At 39.0% G+C, this 23,680-nt stretch overlaps 1 protein-coding gene across 3 annotated transcripts in view; it reads left to right on the top strand.

Moving 5' to 3' along the window:
• Positions 1–12,739, top strand: part of Acbd3 (acyl-CoA binding domain containing 3) — a 39,049-nt gene extending 26,310 nt beyond the window's left edge. Inside the window, exons 6-8 of one of the 3 annotated variants that reach the window (XM_063239407.1) lie at positions 3,528–3,714; positions 5,812–6,108; positions 10,917–12,739. In XM_063239407.1, coding sequence (XP_063095477.1) covers positions 3,528–3,714; positions 5,812–6,108; positions 10,917–11,128 — 696 coding nt within the window. In that variant the 3' untranslated portion in view covers positions 11,129–12,739. The remainder of the gene's footprint in view (positions 1–3,527; positions 3,715–5,811; positions 6,109–10,916) is intronic. The other 2 variants (XM_003462364.5, XM_013143549.3) reach the window with 2 other exon arrangements.
• The last annotated feature ends 10,941 nt before the right edge of the window (positions 12,740–23,680 follow it).

Here is a 23,680-nt window from a genome sequence, read left to right as displayed (position 1 = left end):
ACCTATCAAAAAACCAGAGTGAAGAAAATAGTTACATTTCTTATTATGTGACATAATCTGTGTTGTTTTCCCCAAGATCTTGAAATTCCTTGAATATATATCGGTGAGAAACTAGAAGCTCTGCAGGTTTTATGTAATCCACAAGAGGAGGAAAAAGATGACTAACCCAGAATTCATTCAAGATACTTTGGAGGGATTCTTTTCTGTCTTCTATGGCCCGTTTCTACTTCAGTGCATTGCTTCCCTTTTTCCTGTTGTCTTTAATAGTCTTGAGATAATTTTTTCTTAGGATAGCTTATATAAATAGTCCTATTTATAGGTTGTCACTTAATGAGGAGAAAATCAACCTAAAAGCTAAATCCAAGAATCTTTGAAGTAGTGTTGGAAAGTCACAATTGAGATTAGAATGATCAGATATACTTTATTCCCGTCAATTGAGTCTGGGAATAGATAATCATAGACAACCTTGGAATTCAGCTTTAGAAAGAGGGTTTTAGTTCATTGCAATCTAAGCTGTTTTGTAAAAATTACCAGTGAATTTTCCAGGAGGGGAAGCAAACAAAGGGAACTTCACCCCTATTAATTTTTAGGCAGAATTACAAAATAGGAACACTCGTTAATTTGGGAGTATAATTTAATGAACTGGCTTTTTGTTACATTGTTCTTATACCTTTTTGTGCTTTTTAAACTTCTCAAAGTATAGAAAATAAGTAATTACAGTCTGTTGTATGTAATAGATACATACAAATGGCAGTGAGAGCCCAGAGAAGTGATATGGCTCATTCTGCTGGCAATTCAGGCAAGGCTTTGTGGAGAAGGACCATTTGAACTCAGCTAATTGATCATCAGCAAGATGCTTTTGTTCTCTTTCCTGTCATACAGAGTTCTGAGCATACTTACTTGTTTTGGTTTTATGAGTGGTTTTTCTAGTGGTTGGTACTCTTTCTATAAAATGAACTTAAAAATTAGAATCTACACTTTGGGAGGTGTTTTAAAGTCCTAAGTACGTTACTGTCCTGTGCTAGCAGCAGAGAGGTATTGCTCTTCCTTTAAATAGTGACAGAAGTGATAGTAGTGGCTTGTAAGTAACAGATTAATATGAAACTTGTGCACAGAGATACAAACTGCATCATCTTTAAACTTGGAGTTAAAAGGTGGGTAGATAGATAGATAGATAACTACAGTGAACATAGGCTAACTTGTGACTTAAAGTTTTAATTTAAAAGGTTACTTATGTGCCTACATATTCAATGGTAAAATAGCTAAATTTTATGTTTTCACAGTGGAGTGTCTTAGAGCAGTGCCAACAACAAAGCACAGTTACTTGTGGTCCTGTAACATGAACCTTGTGTCAATTTATATAAAGTTTGAAAACAGTAAGGCTTATCTATATGGTGTCAGAATAGTTGCTTGGTGGGGAGAGGATATCTGGAAAAGAGGTACCTGGTAGGGTTCTGGGAAGCAGATAAGGCCTTAACTTGGATGTTGATTATATGAATGTATGTCAGATTTGTGAAAACTGATCAACCTGTATGATTTGTGCCCTTTTCTACATGTATGTTGTAATTCAAAGGTTACTTAGTAGGTAGTGTTTTGTATTTTAAGTAGTATTAATGTCTGTTCATCTTGAAGTAGAAGAGGAATGTCCCCAAGTAGCTGTCCCTTGGATTAAAGATAATTTTTCACATTTAATTGAGAGAGCATTTTGATTTAGTATTTGTGAATACACACTTTTTTGTCTGTGTGTGGGGTTGTTACACCACTTAGCTACATCCCCAGCTATTTTAAAATTTTTTTATGTTCCGACAGTCTTGTTAGGAAACTAAGTTGCCCAGGCAAGAATCAAATCTGTGATCCTCTTGCTTTTGCAAGTATGTGCCACCATACCCAGCCTGAATGAATACTACACCCTGCTTACATAACATACATTTTTAATCACAGTTTTGTATAATGTCAGTTGCATCTTATAAACCTGTGTAATTCTTAGGTTTGGTTTGGTTTGGGTTTTTGTTTGTTTGTTTGTTTTGAGACAGGATGTCTCTATGCAATTCAGGCTGGCCTTGAGTTCACTTTGTAGCCCAGGCTGGTCTCGAACTTGAAATGGTCCTCCTGCCTCAGCCTCCTGAGTACTGGGATTACAGGCATGAGCTACCACACCCAACTCTGGTTTGGTTTTTGAGACAGGATCTCATTGTAGTTCAGACTAGCTTTGAAATCACTATGTAGCCTACACTGGGCTTGAATTTGCTGTGATCCTCCTGCTTCAGCCTCCCAAGTGGTAGGATTATAGGCATGTACCTCCACGGCCTTTGATCAATTTTTTTAAAAAATGTGATGTATAATTTTTTGTGTGTGTGTGTGATGTATAGTTTTAAATTTAGTTATGGTCTACAGCTATAGCTTAGTGATAGAGTACCTGCTTAGGCTAATATGAAATCCTGAGTTCTATCCCTGGCAACACAAAACAAATTAAATAAATTTTATTGCAATTATATTTTTGTCTGAATAAAAAGTTTTTGTTTTGCTTTTTTCCAGTGCTGAGGATTGAACCCAGGGCCTCATATACACTACGCAGGTGCTCTACCACTGAGCTATGTCCCTGGCCCTTTATCTGTGATTTGTTGATTACTTATAGGGTCTGTGTCAGATTTTACCAGTTACAGCTTTTGTCCTTGTGAATGTTTTTTTCTGTAACCATTTGTTTATACAGTGTTTGTATAACTTTCCTAAGTCAAGTTTTATGCAATTGTTTTTTAATATGACTGAGTTTTATCAAGAAAATTTTCTTCTTTGAAATTTTTTTTTCTTTTTTTACCAGTACCGGGGATCAAACTCATGACCACACACTTGCAAGGCAGGCACTTATGTCACTGAGCTAAATCCCCAGCTCCTTCTTCTTTGAATTTAAGACATGTTATTCTATTCAGATTTTGCCATAAATTTAGTGGTTTTATTTGGGGTTATTTCTGTGTTCTATAATTTTTCCTGGTTAGTTTTTTTCTAGTGATTGTCAAATCATGGAAATGGGCTCTTCAGTTAGTTTTGTTGCTGTTCTTGGATTGAGCCCAGGGTTTTCACACTGAGCAGCATCTCCAGTTTTAGTTGTTTTTTTTTTTTTTTTTTTTTTTTTTTAAGGAAGCAGAACCTCACCAAGTTGCCCTAGCTGGGCTCAAACTTGTTTTCCTCCTGCCTCAGCCTCAGCATGCATCACCATATCCACCTTCAGTTTTTTGGTTTTTTTCTTTTTTGGTACTGGGAACCAAACTTACAACTTTGCACTTGTCAGGCAGGTGCCATGCTGCTGAGCTGTATCCTTGGCACTTTGGTTATTTTTTGTCCACATTAATTTTCATCATTTTAACTAATATTAGAATTCACTGTAGATAGAATAAAAACTGGTAAATGTTTATTAGTAGTTTTTGGAGCAGGTAGTTTTGGACAAAAGCAGGTCAGAATGCACTCCAGGGCAAGAATCTCATTTGTTAGCCTTCCTGCTCAGTGTGTCTCTACTTTTTCTTGATTTGTAGGCAGCATTACAGAAACAACAAGATGTAACAGTGGCTGGGGCTTCTTTGCCTACTTCATCAAAAGTGAATGCAGTTGTCACAAGTGATAAAGTGTCAGTTAATGGACAGGCCAAAACCCATACAGACAATTGTGAAAAGGAACTTGAGCCAGAAGCTGCAGAAGAAGTCCTGGAGAATGGACCAAAAGGTATGATTTGGTGTATGTGTTCACTCATTCAGGTGTTGTAACTCAGATCCCATGAAAAGCAGATGTCAGAAGCTCTTGTGACTAGCTTGTGAGAACTGTTAAGTATTTGAGAGTGAGGACACTTAATCTCTTAAGTTGGAATCTGATACTTATGGTGAGCCTTAGCTTAGTTTAGAACAGCAAATCAGATGTCTTTTGGGCACTCTTAGGGCAAAACATATCTTTCATCTGTCTGTCTCTCTCTTAGTTCACAAACTTTATTCTTTCCATGACAGTATACATTACTAATGTAAACTGGTTTCTGTGGGTCAGGTATTCAAAACTGCTAAACTGAATGGTACTGGTTAGGGTCTGTTGTGAGGTTGCAGTCCAGATGTTGACTGGCAGTGTGGTCATCTGAAGGTGTGACTAGCACTAGAGGACTTGCTTCCAAAGTGTTCTGTACCCTGTTGGCAGTCAGGTTGGTGCAGGATGTTGACAGAAGGTGTTTCTTGCCTGCGAAGCCTCTTCATGGGACTGTATGAGTCTCAACACAAAGTGGTTGGCATCCCTGAGAGCACATTACCCTAAAGAGAATCAGGCGAAGGCGACAGTGCTTTTAGGCCCTGACTTTGGAAGTAATCATCAGCCATTCCACTATTTTCTAAGCTGATCCATGGTACTGAGGGTGGAAACCTCATAAGGTGTGAGAGCCATACAAGAGGATCTCTGGGGCCATCCTGAAAGCTGGCTACAATACACTATTACGGCATACTTTGACACTGAAGTATCATATTGCCCCATACAGTAACCAAGCATTTCTGAAGCTCTGCTCACTTTCCATGGGTAATTCATTCATTTATTCAGCATGTGCTTGAAGATTTTCTGAGCTCTGGGAATACAGTAATGAGGAAGAGCAATGCATGTAAGATGTAAGTTGTTGCTGTGAAGTAGTATAGTGGAGAGAGGGGTCCTATAATTATAAGATCATTTAATGTGATCTCAGAGAGGTCAAAACTTTCTTGAGAAAGGGGATGTTTGAGCTAAGACAGAGCTGGAGCAAGAGTAGGAGTTCAGAGAACAGTACATTTCAGTGACAATGATTAGAGATGGTGGAGTGACTCATAAGAAACCTGGTTTCAGAGATCTTCCCTGGATTTTTAGAGCCAGTAACAGGAAATAGCGTTAGAAAAGTCCTTGAAATCCTTAATTTATGACTTCTCTTTTTTTCTTATGAACAATTTTTAGCAGTGTTTTAAAGAGGAAATCTTTTGTCAGAGGTTCTATGACTTAACTTTGGGGAACATGCTAAGTAGACCATTACACATAGATACTGCTCAATAATAAGACCATACCTCTTTCCTCAGTCCCCACTGGTTCTAATGTTGTCCAGATTTTTCTGTTTCTTTGAACTCCATTAGAAAAGACCCCCTGGCCTGGCATGGTGGTGCATGCCTATAATTCCATTACTCAGGAAGTGGAGAGGCAGAGGCAGTAGGATCACTGTGATTTTGAGGCCAGCCTGGGCCACAAAGTGAGGTCAAGGCCAACCTGAACTGCATAGTGAAATTCTGTCTCGAAAAGACAAATAAAACAGACAAACAAAAGACCCTAGAATTTTGAGACACTTTGAGGTCAACACTATTTTTCAACAGATAAACTGAAATCAAGCCTTTATTGCAAGGTCCAGACCTTTATTGCAAGTTTAAAATCTCTCTCTTCCTTGCTGGAATATTTTCCTAGCTCTGAAGTTTTCAAGATCATTCTTAAATCCCTATATGTAGTTGATTATTTAAAAAAATTACTGTCAAAAGGACCAGGAATATAATATAGCTCAGCAGCACAAGTGCCTGCCTGGCAAGTGTGAGATCATGATTTGATCCCTCTACCAAAAAAAAAAATTCATTGTCAAAATTGTGGATTCCATTTCTTATTTGTAGTAGTATAAAATTCACATGACCTTGTTAAATGTAGTAACCAAGAGAGAGATCTCCATTTAGAGCCTTATCAATTCCCTCTCTCCTTGGTGCCTGCATGCACCGGGCAGGTAGCAAACATTGATGTGTACAGGGTGGAGGATTTTTTTCTTCAGCTTTTGTAATTCTTGTTTGCCTTTAGAATCTCTTCCAGTCATAGCAGCTCCATCCATGTGGACCCGTCCCCAGATCAAAGACTTTAAAGAGAAGATTCGGCAGGATGCAGACTCTGTGATTACAGTGGGTCGAGGAGAAGTGGTCACTGTTCGAGTCCCCACCCACGAAGAAGGATCTTACCTCTTTTGGGAATTTGCTACAGACAATTATGACATTGGGTTTGGGGTGTACTTTGAATGGACAGATTCTCCAAACACTGCTGTCAGTGTGCATGTCAGCGAGTCCAGTGATGATGACGAGGAGGAGGAAGGTAGAACCATTGGTCTGTGTTCGGGAGCTTTTGGGTTGTATATTAGCAAAAATGGTACATAGTTCAAATGTTAACCAGCCATATACTTTCTGATTAACACTTCATGGACAGGGAACAATTGTTTCATTAGGCAACTGTCTCAGTTACTTTCTTATTGCTGAGACAAAATGCTAACACTCAAAAGTTAAAGAAGGAGAGGCTTCAGTCTTTTGTCATCTGGCTCCAAGCAGGGAGGCATGCCAGATGGGCCTAGCAGAGGATAAACAGTCTACGGCAGGACAGGGAGGAAGCAGTGAATGCTTAAGAAAAGAGGAAGGGAGTTACAGCCTTCCACGGGCACACCCACAATGACTCCCTTTTCTCACCAGGCTTCACCTCCCAACATCACACCCTGCCATAACCCTATCAGTGTCACACACCTGTGATCCAGTTACCTCCAGAAGCCCCCACCAAGAGTGTGTGAAGCTGGGGGACATCTAGATATGAGCCACAATAGCTGTTTCAACTGAAAAGTCTGCAGGTGGCCAACCTCCTTAGGGAACTGTGGTCTGAGCATAAATCTTTGTAAATGTCAAGAAAATCTATTTGGTAATTTGCTGTTTCACTTCTTTAATTTTTGTCATTGATTGGTTGACTTTCGGTTTTGGTTTTTAAGTTTTTGAGACAAAGGTGTTGCTATTTAGTCTGTGGAGTCACTGTGGAGCCTCAAACTTGTGATCCTCCTGTCTCAGCTTCCTCAGTGCTGGGATTACAAGTGTGTGCCACCACAACTGTTCTGTTTCACTACATTCCAGATACTATTTTACTTCCAGCCTTGTATGTTGAAAAGTCAACTATGTAGGCTCACTCAGATTTTTTTTTTTTTTGACAGAAGGTCACTGTATTGCCTAGTCTGGTCCTGAACACTTGAACTCAGGCAATTCTTCTGCCTCAAATTTCTGAATAACTGGGAATTTTTAAAGACAGAAGTGAGGATTTCTCTCAATCCTGTACTTTATTTAAATTTATGTTTCTGATTGTTTGTTAGGTCATTTTTCAAAAGCTTTTAATGTAAATTGAAAAATTTACTATAACATCCCACCTAAAATTTTTCAGTTGTTCTTCTCTAGAGTGTAATTTTCATATAGTTAAATCAGATGTTTTAAAGGATAGTCTAAACTGTCTCAGTCTAGGAAATAGGCTATAAAGCATGTTTATTGAGGAAGTGTTCCTTGATTCTGTGGGTGAGAAAAGTGAGAGCTTGAAATTGTGCCCATGCCTAATAAGCATTCACTCGAAGTGTTGTGGGATGAGGACTCAGCCCCAGAATGGGAAGGCACCATGTCTCATTCCTTGGGACTAAGTGGCCTTTCTGGTGACCCGATGACAGAGTGCTTGTTCATGAAGAGAGGGTAAATTTATTTTTCTTTTTTGAGTTTTTGAGACAGGTCTCGCTATGTAGTTCAGGCTGGCCTTAAACTCATAGCCGTCCTCCTGCCTCAGCCGGGGATCACAGGCATGTGCACCATGCTTCCTACTCCCTAGTTTCTCTCTAGCTTGAAAGTATATGAATAGGCATAAAAGTTGAGTGAGCTCTGAAGATTGACAGGTGTTGAATCGTATTATTGTACCATGCTGCTCTGGGACCCTGAGTCATGTATGGAAACACACACAGCAGATACACCATAAGCATTTTCTTGAAATTAAATATAATATTCAGTTTAACACTGAATTTTTTTTTTATTTAGAGAAAGGGTCATGATGTAAGGTCCAGGTTGGCCTTGAACTCCTCATCCTCCTACATGAGCTTTCTTGAGTGCCACCATACCCAGCCCTTAATGTTTAATACTAATCAGAGAGGTTTTCAGCTTCAAGACATTTATGCCATAAGTGTCCCAGGAACCCCAGTAGGCTTTCACTGTGACTCACTCCAGAAGGAGATCAGAAGACTCCTCACCAGGGCCTGGGGATTTAGCTCAGCGGCATAAGCGCCTGCCTTGCAAGCAGGCGGTCGTGTGTTCAATCCCTGGTACCAATAAAAAAACAAAAAAGACCAAAAAAAAAAAAAGACTCCTCACCCACAAGTGCACATTTTAGCTGGTAAATACAGAAGCATGCACTTCTATGTGTTACATGGCATTTTGTTTTCAGCAATCTTTATTCCTAAATGCTGTGAGCAAGGAAAAACATTGCCTACAAATCCTACCAAGAGAAAAGAAAAAATACAAAAAGGAAGAAGTGAGGTGTCCCCGAGCTGATGGCTAGTTGGGTGCATGGCCATTTTCTCAGGTGTCCTTTGGCAGCATGTTAGCTCTGGGCAGTTCATGAGAAAGAGCTTTGTGGGTAACATAAGAATTTCTGGGCTAGGAGTGTCACTCAGTGGTAAAACTTTTGCTTTGGATTTGCAAAGCCCTGGATTCTATCCCTGGAATCGCAAAACAAAACAAGAAGAACAGCACATAGTGGGCCCAGGGGTGCACACCTCTAATCCCAGCTGCGAGGAGACTGAGGCAGAAGGATTACAAGTTTGAGGCCAGCCTGAATAATTTAGCAAGACCTTGTCTCAAAGCAAAAAGGACTGAAGATGTAGCTCTGGGTTCAGTCCTCAGTACTGGGTAGAAGGTGGGCAGAGAATGGATGACAACCCCCCTACAAAATAGAAACATACAAAAAAATCCTCTCTTTAGAAATCAGTTGAGATAGTATAATTTTCCTATCTTCCCTGCTAGAGATGTTTTTGAAGAAGGTTGCTTCCTACTACGTAGTCTCAGCCCTCAGCTGATGGTAGTCTTTGGGTTATTGATACTGAAAATGTGCTAAATTGGCTGAGGTGGATTTTAGAGGTGAGAACCTTAATGTCTTGACTTTAACTCTGATGTACTGTGTCCCTTCTAGGAAAGACGACATGACCTGCCTTTATGCCATTCCTAATCCTAAATTAGCCAGTAAATCTAATCCAGTTAAACCCTTATATTAACAGGAACATAATGCTCCCAAAGACTGTTCCTCTAGGAGTGCATATAACTGTATCCCATCTAGACTCCTAGTTCCCAAATCTTACTTGTAAGCTCCAGGACATTAGTGCTTCTGCCCTAGAAGGCTACTGTGGATAATGTGCATTTTATGGGGCTTCCCTGTGGCTTGCTTTCAGGTAGAAGGAGAATTCAGAGTTTGCATGATTTGATTTTGGGCTTATCTTTATATGAGTGTCATCTACCTTTTTAAAAAATAAACTATCACTTTTCTTTATGAGAAAAGGCCTCCCTCTAAATCAGTCTGGTCTTGAACTCACTGTGTTAGCCCAGGCTAGCTTTGAACTCATAATGGTTTTCCTGCCTCTGCCTCCCGATTGCTGGGATTATAGGTGTATGCCACCACACCTGAAAAAATAAATTTTGTTTTTCTTTCTTTCTTTTTTTTTTTTTTGAGACAGGGTCTCACTATGAGTTCAGGCTGCCCTTGAACTCACTTTGTAGCCCAGGCTGGTCGTGAACTCACAATGATCCTGCTGCCTTTTAACCTCCCGAGTGCTAGAATTAGGGGTGTGTACTACCATACTTGACCAAAAATAAACTTTATCGAATAATTTTTGGAAAATTTAAATGTGGTACAAAGAACACTGGTATATCCTGTTATTAATTTCTTACCATGTACTATGGTACATTCATCTTAACTAATGAACCAATATTAAAACATTATTACTATCTGAAGTTCATATTCAAATTCTTTAGTTTTTACCTATGTTCCAGGATCTAGTGTAGAACACCATGTTGTAGTTTATTCATAATCAGTTTGTGTAGCTATGAAGCATTTCTCAAGACTTTCTTTGCATTGAGTTCATGATAGTGGTTATTGATAAGTATCACTCAATTAACTCATATCCCTAAAACTCACTCTCTGGTGTCATAAACCTGAATTATTTGTATTCTATATGGAATATTTCCTTTCCCTGTTTTCCTTGACAGGATGTTCATATTTAATACATTGAACGGAGATTTTAGGTGGCATAATTTTCTTATTTCTGTAGGTTTTGGAGGTATTTTTCTTTTCGTAAGTTTTTATCATTATGGCTCAGAAAACTGATAATTCAGACAGCTTGTGATCAGAGCTAGTATTTTTGTTTGTTTGTTTGTTTGTTGCCACTTGGATCATCTCTGTGCTTAGAAGGCTTAGTGGCAATAATTGCATCTGTAGGGAGTCTCTGAATGCCTCTCTACTGTGGTTTTTAAAATTTTACTCTTACACATTTAAGATAGACAAAAAGTAATAGGCATCATAAGCTACCATTTCTCATTCCTAAATAGGTAGAAGGAGGGGAGGGGAGACACATGTTTTAGAAGAGGAGATCAGAACAGTGTTTTGCTTGGTCTTACTCAGATGAGCGAGATACTTTCTATTGGAAAGGAATTAGGAATCGAATGGAGATGGAGAGGGAAAATGGGGCCCAGTAATAGGAACATTGGTAAGACAGAGAAGGCTGAGAGGCAGGCTGCTGCCACTGCCAGATGTTCACTAAGTCAGTTCCCTTGCAGTGGGTAGGTATGGATGAATGAATGTGTGGTACGCACTCGTAGCCACATAAGTAATAGAAGCTTTGGGACAGTTCCTAGTAAGAACAGTTATAAAGGAAGACCAGAGTTTAATTGCTCAATACAAAGGTGATTTTTCTTTTTCTTTTTTTTTTTTTTTTTTTGTCTTTTTCATTTTTATCGGTACCAGGGATCGAACTCACGACTGCCTGCTTGCAAGGCAGGCGCTTACGCCACTGAGCTAAATCCCCAGCCCCACAAAGGTGATTTTTCCAAACCTGTTCTTTTACTTGTCTGTATTCTTTCTTGCAGAAAACATCACTTGTGAAGAGAAAGCCAAAAAGAATGCCAACAAACCTCTGCTGGATGAGATTGTGCCTGTGTATCGACGGGACTGTCACGAGGAAGTATATGCTGGCAGCCACCAGTATCCAGGGAGAGGAGTCTACCTCCTCAAGTTTGACAACTCCTACTCTTTGTGGAGGTCCAAATCAGTCTACTACAGAGTCTATTATACTAGATAAAATTGTTACCATACCTGGAATCTAGGGTTGGGCAGAAGATGGCATTTAGTCTTTACTTTTGTGGAACGTTGGAGTCAATGTTTACCTGAAAGATTTTAGTCTGATGGTTTGTGAACTCTTGTTGGGAATCAGGATTTCCTTGAAACTGTTAGCATTAATACTTTGGTGTTGAGTAGGATTCCTCAAACTCATCTAGCCCTGGGGTGCTGACCAGCAGAAGTACTAGTGGATGCTAAAGTTATATGATCTGTATGTTAAAATTCAGAGTCCTCAAAACAAAATATGCTGTTGCTGCCTGCTCCTTGTACTTTATTGGAGCCTGTAGTTACAGTGCCCTCTAATTGGAAGTGCTTATGTGAATATTCTACATCAGAGGCAGCTGGCTTTGATTGAAGGTCACCATTATTACAACTTAAAAACAGAAGACCTCACAGATTATAGTACAAAAAGAAATTGCTTTAATTTGAATTCCCTGAGTGATGCAGATTATTTTTATTTTAGGTGCACCTGTTTATGTTTAATTCAGAGTTATATTACAGAGAATTATTTTCTGAGATAAATTTAGAATATTCAGGTCCAATAGATAGGTAAAGTGACAGAGTATAAAAAACACCTCATATGAGTTCGATCCCTGGTACAAAAATAATAATAATAATAAAAATAAAAAACACCTCAGACACCCTTCTTCACAGCTTTCAGACCTTTTCATTTGGTATCATGCCACCTGTACCAAAACAAAACCAACTAATTTTTGTTATGATTTGGCTTTATAGAGCATCTCACATTGAAACTTTTCTACACAAAGTATAGAATTTGGAATTTTGTGAACTCAAACTGATACTTAATGAGTTAAAGTACATAAACTTATTTAAAAATAATTCAGTGTTTGGGGAGTAACATTATACTAATATGGAATTCACTGCCAGAGACAGTCCATTTTCTTTTCATTTGTTAACAAGGCAAAACCCTACATGATTCCAGTTGGACTTAGTAGAATTGGAAATGCTTATACTCATGCTTACATTTTATAGCTTTAATCTGTATTTTATGTCTCTAGTCATGGGAAAAGTTACATCTTTTTCTTAATGAAAACAAATATGGATTAATTGCTTCAAATTCATGTAAGTGATGTCTAGAGATTCTTCTTTTAAGAAGGGAGGGTGGTATAGATAGAAAATGACAACACTTAGTGTCATTGTTACATATTGTACTGAAAGATTTAGACTTAAAATTTGAAATCATAAAACACTTCTTACAGGAGGTATTCCATGGTTAGCTACAGTATAGTTCACTACATACCAGCTGTTTGAGTTTTTTGTGTGCTGAATTTATTTTTTTAATACCTGGTTTTGTATGTATCTAACTTCATTCCCTTTTGGTTGTTCGGAAAACTGGATTATCTTTCTCCTGAGCAGAGCTCAATTTGTGTTTTTAAATTTTGATTGAGAAGTAGTCTCCATGTCCACACTGTTACATCCGGAGCGCTTGTTAGCCTGGCCCACAGTGCTCATCTACATGTGGTATAGAAAACTCAGAGTTAGGCACTTCCTGGCTTTTTTTTAAACGAGAAAAATACTGTATTTAAAATGTAAAATAAACTTTTAAAAAGCAGGCATTAATATATATTTCTTCCAGCCTTTGATTACGGATTTGTCCTTGCACATTTAAGGTGAATTATCTTCAAAAAATATTGTTCTTGGGAGCAGTGTATATTACTTAACATAGTAGTTTCTGTCACAGTAATGTCAGAACATTCTTGGTTTTAAACTTTTTTATTGCCTTTGGCTGTTGATAAATACAGTACAAATGCAATTTCAAAAAAATCTTGAAAATAATATATTTAACCAATTAAAATGTTTATCTGTAAGTTGTTGATGCTTCGTTAATGTAGTTTCTGAGGCAGTAGTACAGTATGTCATCATTTGAGCAGAGTAAAAACAATTGTTTTAAGTGATTTTTCTGCTTATATAGTTGAAAACAAATACTTTCTGGCTGATTAGTGTTGGTTGAGAAGTACCATGTGAATAGACTGAAACATTTCCAGACCAATGCAAAGGAAAGTGCTGGCTTTTTTTTTTTTTTTTTTTTTTTTTTATTTAAGGAGAAAAAAGAAAAAAAAAAAAAACAGAAAAAGGGTACAAGTTATACAGAACTTCAGAAAAAATAAACAGTAGGAAATCACTAGTTAATTACATATTGTCATCTTAGAAATAGTTGTTGAAGTTACAAAATTAAAGCATATAGAGGGGACTTTCAAACAGTGAGACTGCAAACAGTTTTGTTCAATGATCCAACAAAACTCAGTAATATGGTTATCTATCTTATATATTTAAATATATATGTAGTTATATCTTTTAGAGAGCTTTCTTTTCCTTTCTTTTGTACAATGACAATTACACATTTTGGGTTTTATTACTCCCACAGTTCTTATTACTTTTTTTTTTTTTTTTTTTTTGAAGAAAGTAAAACCAAATGTGACATACCAGGACAGAGTCAGTCGAATCAAAAGGATGGACATAATACATAACGTAAAAACAAAATACAAGGTGATCAACAATGATTACCATACTGCCTCTTGCCATCTTAAGAAGAATTGCCTAAATCATCAGTTATAATAAAATTGAACAAAACAGTAAAGAATAAGACCAATAAAACCAAAACATTGGAGACATTAGAGGACTTCAAAAGAAGATAATAGTCAACCAGAATGAGCATCGCAGTGAATCTTACTGTCTTCATAGTTGTTGCCTATACTTTCAAACTTGGTACTATCAAGCATAACAGAATAGAGGAAAATCAGTCAAAACAAGATGGTGAGAGCAATACAGAGTTTCAAATCAAGTTAATAGGAAATCAGAGTGGGTTACTATAATATATCCTGCTATTTTTATTTATTTTTCCCTTAATTAAAAGGATAAAAATGAAAAAGTAGATAATAAAAAGGAGATTGAGATAAAAAGAGGGCATAACAACAAAACAGCGCAGGTCAAAACAGCCATTTAAGCAAAATAGTGTTTCACCACAAGATAATCTCGACATAATAGTGGTTACCATAGTGTCTCTTCCCTTAAAATCTTTGGGTATAACTTCGTATACTGTAGCATCAAACATATCAAGACAATGTAAAACCGTTCAAAAGAATGACAGTATTACAGGGTATTTAGAATCAACTAACAGAAAATGAACAATGGTTTCTGTATAATCTCCTTGTCTATAAAAGTTTTTGTTTATATTATCACATATAATAAAATCCAATAAGATACAACACGTTAAAACCGATGGAGACAGAAGAACAAAAGCTTGATGGGACTTCAAAACAAGAGGATATTAAATCAGCACTACCTATTATGATATCTTGTTTTCTCCAAAATGGCTGTTCCTACCATCCAACCTTCTCTGCCTCATTTCTTTGAGCTCTTTTTCTGTCATTAGTTGTCAGTTTGTCCTCTTCATTTCGCTTTCTGCTCCATTCATTGTGACTCCGCCACTGTTTCTGGAATCTTGGTATTTTTCATTTTTAGAATATCCTGTAGTAATCTCTGTAGAGTTGAATTGGTGTTTGCAAATTCCCCTAGTTCATCTTTATCCTGGAAGCACCTTGTTTTTCCATCAATTTCTAGGGACAGTTGTGCAGGATATATCAATCTTGGCTGGAGGTTATTATCTTTCAAAGCTTGAATTTTTTCCCCCCATGCTCTTCGTGATTTGATGGTTTGTGCCGAGAAGTCTGCTGTAATTCTGATGGGTGTTCCCTTGTAAGTGATCTGTTTCTTGTCTTTGACGGCTTTTAATATTCTGTTCTTATATTGGATTTCTGGAATTTTGATTATTATATGCCTGGTTGTAGCTCCGTTTGGGTTGTAGGTGGCTGGGATCCTGTATGCCTCATACATCTGAGTATCTTTACCTTTTGCTAAATTAGGGAAATTCTGGATTATTTCTGTGAATAGCTTTTGTAGTTCATTTGTTTGTGTCCCTACTTCTTTTATGTTCTTAATTCTTAAGTTATAGATCCTCTTAACATCTTCTAACCTTTGTATTATTGCTGTTTGTTTTCTTGTTATTTTTAAGAAGTGTTTCATTTCATGCTCCCACCTTACAAATCTGTCCTCCAGTTCTGATAAGCTATCCTTAGTTTCTTTCAAGCTGTTATGCCAGCTTTCAATAGAGTTTTTAGTTTCCTGGTAATCTCTTTGAACCAGCTTCATGTATTCTATGTTTTCTCTATTTTCTCCATCAAACAATTCTCCCCTTTTTTTCTGTTCCTCCATTCCACCATCTGTTTTTTCTTGGGCGGTGCTTAGCATTTCTCTAACTGTTCTACTTATATTTTGCTTTATTTCATTAAATACTTCATTTTTGAACTCGTCTATGAGGCTCTGGAGATACCGCTTTATATCTATAGGTGCTGTGTCTGATATTGCATGTTTTCTGTCTTCATTCTCTTTTGCATTTCCCTTTCCTGGATCAGTGTTCTCAGGATTGGGGACTGAGGACCCTTTCTTGTTGCTCCCTTTTCCCATACTTTTTGTTCCTTCCATACAAGCATATGTAGGAGGCCTAGTTTTTTGGTTTTTTTTTTTTCTCTTTGTCTGTTACAGTTTGTTTAAATCTGCCGGCTAGGTGTTCCCGCCCACTGCAGTGTATTGGGAAGACACAGACCTGGGCAGCCTCTGCTGGGCCCCGCCCTCCAGGTCAACCTACTGAATGCTTCACTGCTAGAGTGCACCGCCAGGTGCAGGGACCTGATTTGGGCTAGCCTACTTGATCTTAGTCCACGGCATCACCAGGTCAAGCGCTCCCCACCACTCCCGCTTGAGAGGTGAATATGCAACTAAAGTCACTGCAGGGCCCTGTTCCGGCTAGTCTACTCGTTCCCAGAATATCCTCTGTTGGAGCCTCCTAGTCTATGAAAGGGTCCCCATTTCTCTCACTCACTGCAGGTCGATGCGGGGCTCCCGTTTGGTTCGCGGATTCCAGTTCTCAGAGCTTTCGTGCGTCTCTCTCCCTGCCGTGCGGATTGGGGTGCAGTATCGGCAGCAGGAAATTCAAATCACGACTTCCAATGGCACGGGATCCAGCTTCCACACTGGGATTTTATCTGTTCCTGTTATAGCATCAGGATTGCATTTCCAGTTGGTTTCTCTCAGCTTAGTTCATTCCTGGGTCGGGAGGGTACATCTCCCCTCACGAAGGACTCCTCACACGGCACCGCCCCTGGATTCTAAACTGGTAATCTCAGAGAGCCTCCGTGGCTGCTGTTATCTGTCCGCCATGTTCTCCCGGAAGTCTTGGTGCTGGCTTTTCTTACTGAAGATGACTGGGTTAGAGCAGTGCTTCCCAGTACCACCTTGTACAGTATCATCTTCAACATACATAGAGATGGCCTGAGGTTCTGTGTTTTGTTTTGTTTTTCTGGTTTTTTTTGAAACAATCTTGCTTTATATTCCAAGCCAGCCATGAACTCCCTGTATAGCCCAGGCTGACCTTAAACTTGCCCTGATCTTTCTGCCTTGGCCTTCAACTGCTAGGATTGCCCTGTAAGAGAGAGCCTGTTTTTACAGTGGCTTGGGAGGTATAGTTCTTGCTCAGGCAGTGATTGAGAGAATCATGCTAGGCTTCTCACTGTGACCTCATGAAATTACAGGCTGATTGGGGGATTAATTTTTTTTTTAAATTGGGAGAGGCAGAATGAGTGACCATCTTGGTACAGAAGGTGTGTGGTCCCATGAAGCCAGGATGGAGAACTGGTAAGAAGAGCTTTGGGTGTTGGCACACGCTGGGGACGATGCTGCCATGTCTGTGGAAGAGAAGGGGCAGCCATTCAGAGTTATAATGAATGTGAGTGATTCACTGGGGCTCAAATGGTGACAGTCTCTGACCAAATCCATGGTACTGCGACTTAGCACTTGCCAAGCAATATCCCTGGCCCCAAAATCTTTTTGGTTTTTTTGAGACAGGTTCTCACTATGCATTTCAGGCTGGCCTTCAACTCATTTGTAGCCCAGGCAGGCCTCAAACTCACAGTGATCCCTTGCTTCAGCCTTCCAAATGCTGGGATAATAGGCATGTGCCACCCTGCTCTGCCCCAAATTTTAACTTCGTTCCTATTCACTAACTTTCTAAAATGTGTATGAGTCATTGGCTTGTGTCTTACATATGGAATCTGTGGTGCTTTAACTTTCTTACTGAAGTTTTACTTAAGACTTAGTAGATTGTTTTCCTTCAACACCCTTATTTTGAATTTATTTTGTTGTCATTTCAACTGCTTGCAATTTTGCTTGATTTCAAAGACAGATGGTGTGCTACCCCTTTTTTAAAATTAATATTCCACTTTCAAGTCGTGGTTTGATTTGGTACTTACATCAATATCAGAAAACTAGTGGCTGACTTCTCTTTATCCGGCACTGGCATTTGAATTCAGGCAAACATGGAATAAAAGTTAATGCATTTCTTGGAGCAGAGGTGAAAATCTTATGCACTGGTAGTTTACAAATTGATTTCTTTGTAGTTCAGGCTGGCCTTAGATTTGTAGCAGTCTTCCTGCCTCAATCTCCTGAGTGCTGGGATTACAGATGTGTGCCTCCACACCCAGCCACAAGTTGATTGATTGATTTCTTTCTTTCTTTTTAAATTTAAATTTTTCTCAAATCCATTTTACTTTTAAGAAGAAGAAAAAAATTATTCAAACCCCACCATGGGGGCAACAATGGTACCACATATTGATTTCTGAGAAGAACCTATGACACATCAGATTATAAATGACTATTTTTCTTCTTTTTCTTTAATGCATACCCATATCACAGTTATCTTTTTTCAAGATCATTAAATATAGAGACTGCCAAAAAATGTATACATCAGGAAAAGAAAAACCTGTAAAACTTTTAATACTGGATTTATTGAGGCATCATAAGATTAATACAAGTTACCTTTGTGCTCTACAGTTACAAGAGGTGCTCAAAGTGGTGTGCATGAGCTTCCTGACATTTATTACTGAAGTGTGGATACAGTATTTAACAGGCTGTGTATATTCAATTGAGGCTGACAGTTTTTTTGGCATGGCAAAATACAGAAAAGTAAAGGTGTTTTTCATAAGGTTACCATCTTGCAATTTTTAAAAATTCAGATAGTGTTATAGAAAATTTTCTCTGGTGATGAGTGTAGTTTGAGAATCTTAAAAGAATTTTTTAGGAGTGGATATTAAAAACTGGATACCAGGTAACTAAGTCTGCTCATTTTGTTTTGTATTGGGGATTGAACCCAGGATGTCCACACTGAGTTACATACTGAGCTACAACGCTTTCTTATTTTTTTATTTTGAGACAAGGTCTTACTGAATTGCTAAATTATCCAGCCTGAGCTTGATCTAGTAGTACTCCTGTCTCAGCTGCCCAGTACTGAGATTACAGTGCACCACCATGGCTGGCTTTGTTCTGTTTCTTTCTTTTTTTTTTTTTTTCTGTTTCTCTTAAGTACCAAGGATTGAACTTGCACCTTGTGTTTGCCTGGCGGGTACTATGCCATTAAACTATATCTCCAGCCCCTTGTTTTTCATTTTGCTTGTAAACCAAGGTATGTTGGTTTCACATGTTCCACCAAAAGTACAGTAATAAATGTCAGGTGTATCTGAGCCCTAGATGTAAAACACCAGTTTAAAATAGGTAAGACTAGAAGCTGAGTCCAATGTTGAGCTACTGTAAATTCCTTGGGGCTGTGGTCTCAGCCCAGCTGCAATGGCTCCCTGGTATAAAGTCTACCTTTCTGTCCTAAGAAAAAAACAAAAAGAATACTATCTTAGTATATTCAGGGTTGGGGTAAAAACTTCACCAAACCTTCAATGAAAGTTTAATATATTTAAAGTTAAAACTTATAAACAATATCATAAAGTAAAAGACAATTCAAAGTGTGACACCAATTATTAATGATGCACAGAACTAAAAAATCATGATATACAGAATTAAAGTACAGGGGCTGGGGATTTAGCTCAGTGGCATAAGTACCAGCCTGGCAAGCGCGAGGTCATGAGTTAGATCCCTGGTACCAAAAAAAGAAAAAAAAAAGTACAAAGTTTAAAATGCCCAAATGAACACTGAACAAAAAACATGAACATGTAATTTACAGAATGTCAGCGATATATGGAAAGATACTTGTCCTCACAGGTTATTAAGGAAGTACAAATTAAACCACAGATGAGATTCTACATGAAGGCCATCAAATTGCAATTTGGTTCACAAACAGAAGCATTTGGCAGAATTCTGTTTTTGTTTGCAAACTGCATCAGGTGACAAACACGGCTGGGGCCTTCTTTCCCACACAAATACAAATGTGAGCATCTTTTCAAACAATTTGTGAACTGAGGTTCCACTGTACTGTTTTCATTTAGCTTCCCCTGCTTAGTGTCTTCAGTGCTGGGGTTACCAGGCTGACCTCGAACTTGTGGTGAGCCTCCTAAGTGCTGGGATTGTAGGTGTGCACTACCACTCCTAGCCTTACCTTTTAAAATAGTAACACATTTACATGGCTCAAAATTTTTAAAAATACAGGCTTTAAAAAGCTTCCCACTCTTTTACCAGCCATGGAAGGACTCAAATGTTCCTTTCTGGAGGCAGTCACTATTACTAGTTTGTGTGCAATGCATTTCTGAAAAAGTACACATTTATAAAGATACTCTACAGCCTTTTTCAGTTATTTTGGTAATCTTCCTATGTAACATAAAGAGCCATCGTTCTTTTTAATGACTATATAGTATTTCTTTGGATTGCCTAATTGATGTGCTTATTTCTTTGCTTGTGCTGAGAGTCAAACGCAGGGCCTACCTGACCCACACTAGGCCAGCATTCTGCCATGAAATGGAGATTGAACCCAAGACATTCACACTGAGCTTGGGTGTAGACCCCAAGCCCTTGGGTGAAATTCATATTACCACTTTTTTTTTTTTTTGTCTTTTTTGTTTTTTATCGGTACCAGGGATGGAACTCACAACTGCATGCTTGCAAGGCAGGCGCTTATGCCGCTGAACTAAATCCCCAGCCCCCATATAACCACTTTTAAAATGGATAATTCAGTCGCTGTTAGTGTATTCAGTGTTGTGCAATCACCAGTCCTCCTCAGTTTTCAAAATTTAAATCACCCCAGAAAAACATTAGTCTCTGAAGAAATGACTCACTCTCTTTCCCACGCCCTGGCAATTGGTAGTCTGATTTTTCTCTGAGAGTCCTTGCCTATCTACTTTGTGTGACCCTTTTTGTCTTTCACATAGCATGCATGTGTATAGTATGTGTTAGTACTCCATTGCTTCAAGGTATGTGTGTATAGTATTTATTAGTACTCCATTGCTTTTTGTGGCCCCATTCACCAGATCAGTCTGCTGGTGAGCACTGGATGGTCCTGGCCTCCCAGCATGGGTGCTGTGAAGGGTGCTGTGAGCATGTGTTCAAGTCCTTTTTTCTTTTGTTTTGTTTTATTTTTGAGACTGTCTCACCATGTAGTCCAGGCTGGCCTTGAGCTCCAGGCCATCCTCCTGCCTCACTCTCCTAAGTGTTGGAATTACAGGTTTGCACCACCATAGCTTGCTGATTCTTTTGAGTATATACCTAGGAGTAGAACTGTTGGATCATATGATAATTATATATTTAAGTTATTGAGGAAGTGTAAAACTATACAGCATTTACACTCTACCAGCATAGCAGGAGTACTTGTGGCCCACCTAGTAGGTGTGAAATGGTATCTCACTGTGGTTTTAATGTTCCCAGTACCGGGAATTGAACCCAGGGAATACTAAGCTATATCGCCGGCCCATTTCACTTTATTTTGAGACAGGGTCTCATTAAATTGCCCAGACTGGCCCAAAATTGTGACCCTCCTGTCTCAGCCTCCAGAGTAACTGAGGTTACGGGTGTTTGCCACCACACTGTGTGGTTTTGGGTTGTGCTTTTGTACTAAGTAGTTACCTGGGACATTTTAAAATGTGTATGTTGGTCATTTCTTTGGAGAAATGCCTATTCAAATTCCTCCATTTTCATTCTCTCTGTTTTTAGTTTTGGGGGGACCTGGAGAGGTAAGTCAGGCAAACACTTCACTGATGAGCACTGTCTACAGGCCTGTCCTTGCCCTACACTGCTTTCTCCTGCAGTACTGGAGAGCAGCCCAGGATTTCTTCCGTGCCAAGGAGTATCTACCACTGAGCTGCATCCACAGCTCGTTGAGTTTTTGAGACAGGCTCACAGTAGACAAGTTGTGTACGGTAGGTGCAGCCTTTTTAGACAGTTGTTAGCGGTCATCACACTAGTAGCTTTCACCGTCACTGGGGTATATCCCACACCCCTGCTTCCTACCAGCCACTGATCTGATTCCCAACCCTGCATCTGGAGAACTCAGCTGAACTAAGGGTGTCCTGACACTTACCTTCTAGCAGATTTATATGCAAAGTGTACATTTTAGTTTTATTTCACATTGACTTTTGGATGTGAGGTAATAGTGCAAGTGTTTGTTTTATGTAAGCCTTTTATTCTCAGCCATGTTTTTGTAAGCTACACTGTATAAGTCTTGTACATATTTGGTAATATTTATTCCTGTGTATCTTTTTTTTTTTTTTTTTTGTCTTTTTCCTTTTTACCAGTACCAGGGATCAAACTCACGACCACCTGCTTGCAAGGCAGGTGCTTATGCCGCTGAGCTAAATCCCCAGCCCCTATTCCTGTGTATCTTATTTGGTAATATACAATGGTACCGCAAATTTTTTTCAGTCTCCAGTTCAGCTGACTAAATGGAGTTTGTATTTGCAAAGCTGCTAAAACTTTCATTAGTTGTAGTTATTGTGTAGCCTTTGAGAGTTTCTGTATAGAGCATCATGTCCTTATGCTGGTGATGGTATAGGCCTATCATTCCAGCACTCGGGAGAAGTGAGGCAGGAGGTATGCCGTGAGTTTGAGGCCAGCCTGAACTACATAATGAGAGCCTGTCCCCTGCAATCCCACAAAAAAGGAGACATGTCTTTTACAAAAAAACAGTTTTCCCCCAATCTGTATGCCTTTCATTTCTTTTTGTTGCCTTACTGCATGAGGGTGCCCTCCGGTACAGTGCTTGAAGGAAAGGAAAGGCGTCTGTGACTGTTACCATGATATGCAGTGACTGGGCGGGAGGGAGTGTGTAGCCTGTGAGGGAGGCCATGAGTGCCTCCTCAGCTCCACAGCAACAGTGATGGTGGGGTACAGCCCCTCTGGTCTTGGTTGGCTGGAAGTTGCTGTCACATGTTGGATGTTGTCCACTGGTATTTTCTCCACCTGTGCATGGGATTAAAACCTTTTGGTTTTCATCGTTGACTGCTGACATTGGTTTTCAGACATTGAGCCAGCTGTTGAATGTCAGTAATGCTCTTTGTTGTTTTGGATGATGCTGGAGAGTGAATGCTGGACTTCACACTGAGCTGACTTTTAATTTTGAGGAAGGTTTTACTAACTTGCTAAGCCTGGGTGAAAGTGGCTTCGCCTTGCAGAGTGCTGGGGAGGAGGGGGAGATGATTGAGACAGGGTCTCAGTGTACAGTCCAGGCTGGCCTCAAATTTGCAGTGATCCTCCTGCTTCAGCCTCGCAAGTGCCAGCGTCACAGCCATCTACCACCCAGCTACAATTATTATCTCCAAAAAGTTAGTAGAATTCTTTTGTGAAGCAGTCTGAGCCTGAAATACTCTTTAAAATCTGCATAATTAGGGCTAGGAATATAGCTTAGTGGCACAGCACCTGCCTAGCAAGCATGAGGTCATAAATTTAATTCCCAATTTAAAAAAAAAACAAACTTTGTCATTTTGGGGTATGTAAGTACGTATATGTATTTTTGTGATTTACTCGTTACTTTTTTTTCTCAAGTGAGCTTTGGTAGATTATGTCTCTTAAGTCTGTTTGATCTAAACTCATTTGTATAAACTTTGTCTTGACGTGCCATCTCTTGACCTGATTAGATAAATGTTTATCAATTTATTGATTTTTTTTTCCTACTACTGGGGATTAGATTTACAACCTTGCATGTACCAAGCAGGCACTTATGCTGCTGAGCTAAATCCCTGGCCTTGATATTTTCATAGAATCAATTATTTTTACTAATTGTTCTGTTTTTTAATGTTCTAAATTTAATATATTTTGCCTCCTAATACAATACTTTCCTTTTGCTTACTTTGGTTTTAATTTGCTCAAATGCCTCCCTCCGATCCCTAATTTTTTTTTTTTAGACAGTGTCTCACTATGTAGTTCAAGCTGGTCTGTAGCAAAGGCTATATAGCATAGGCTAGCCTGGAACTTGCAGTGATCTTCCTGCTTCAGCCTCCTGTGTGCTAGCATTACAGGCATGCACCACCATGCCTGGCTCCTCCCCACAGAATCTCACTGTGTAGCTCAGACTGGTCTAAGATCTGTGTAGCACAAGCCGCCTTGAATTCATGGTGACCTCCTGCCTCAGCCTCCTGAATGTTGAACTATAGATATGTACCATCATTCCTGGCCCCATCTTCTTTTTTTTTCACAGTAAAAGGAACGTTTGACTGTTGGTGTTGCTATTTCT

Source organism: Cavia porcellus, unplaced genomic scaffold, assembly GCF_034190915.1.
Source record: "Cavia porcellus strain 051 isolate PalLab524CR breed Dunkin Hartley unplaced genomic scaffold, mCavPor4.1 scaffold_28, whole genome shotgun sequence".
Classification (NCBI taxonomy): Eukaryota; Metazoa; Chordata; class Mammalia; order Rodentia; family Caviidae; genus Cavia; species Cavia porcellus.
The sequence above is the reverse complement of the archived record's forward strand: the minus strand, read 5'-3'. Positions and strand labels throughout refer to the sequence as shown.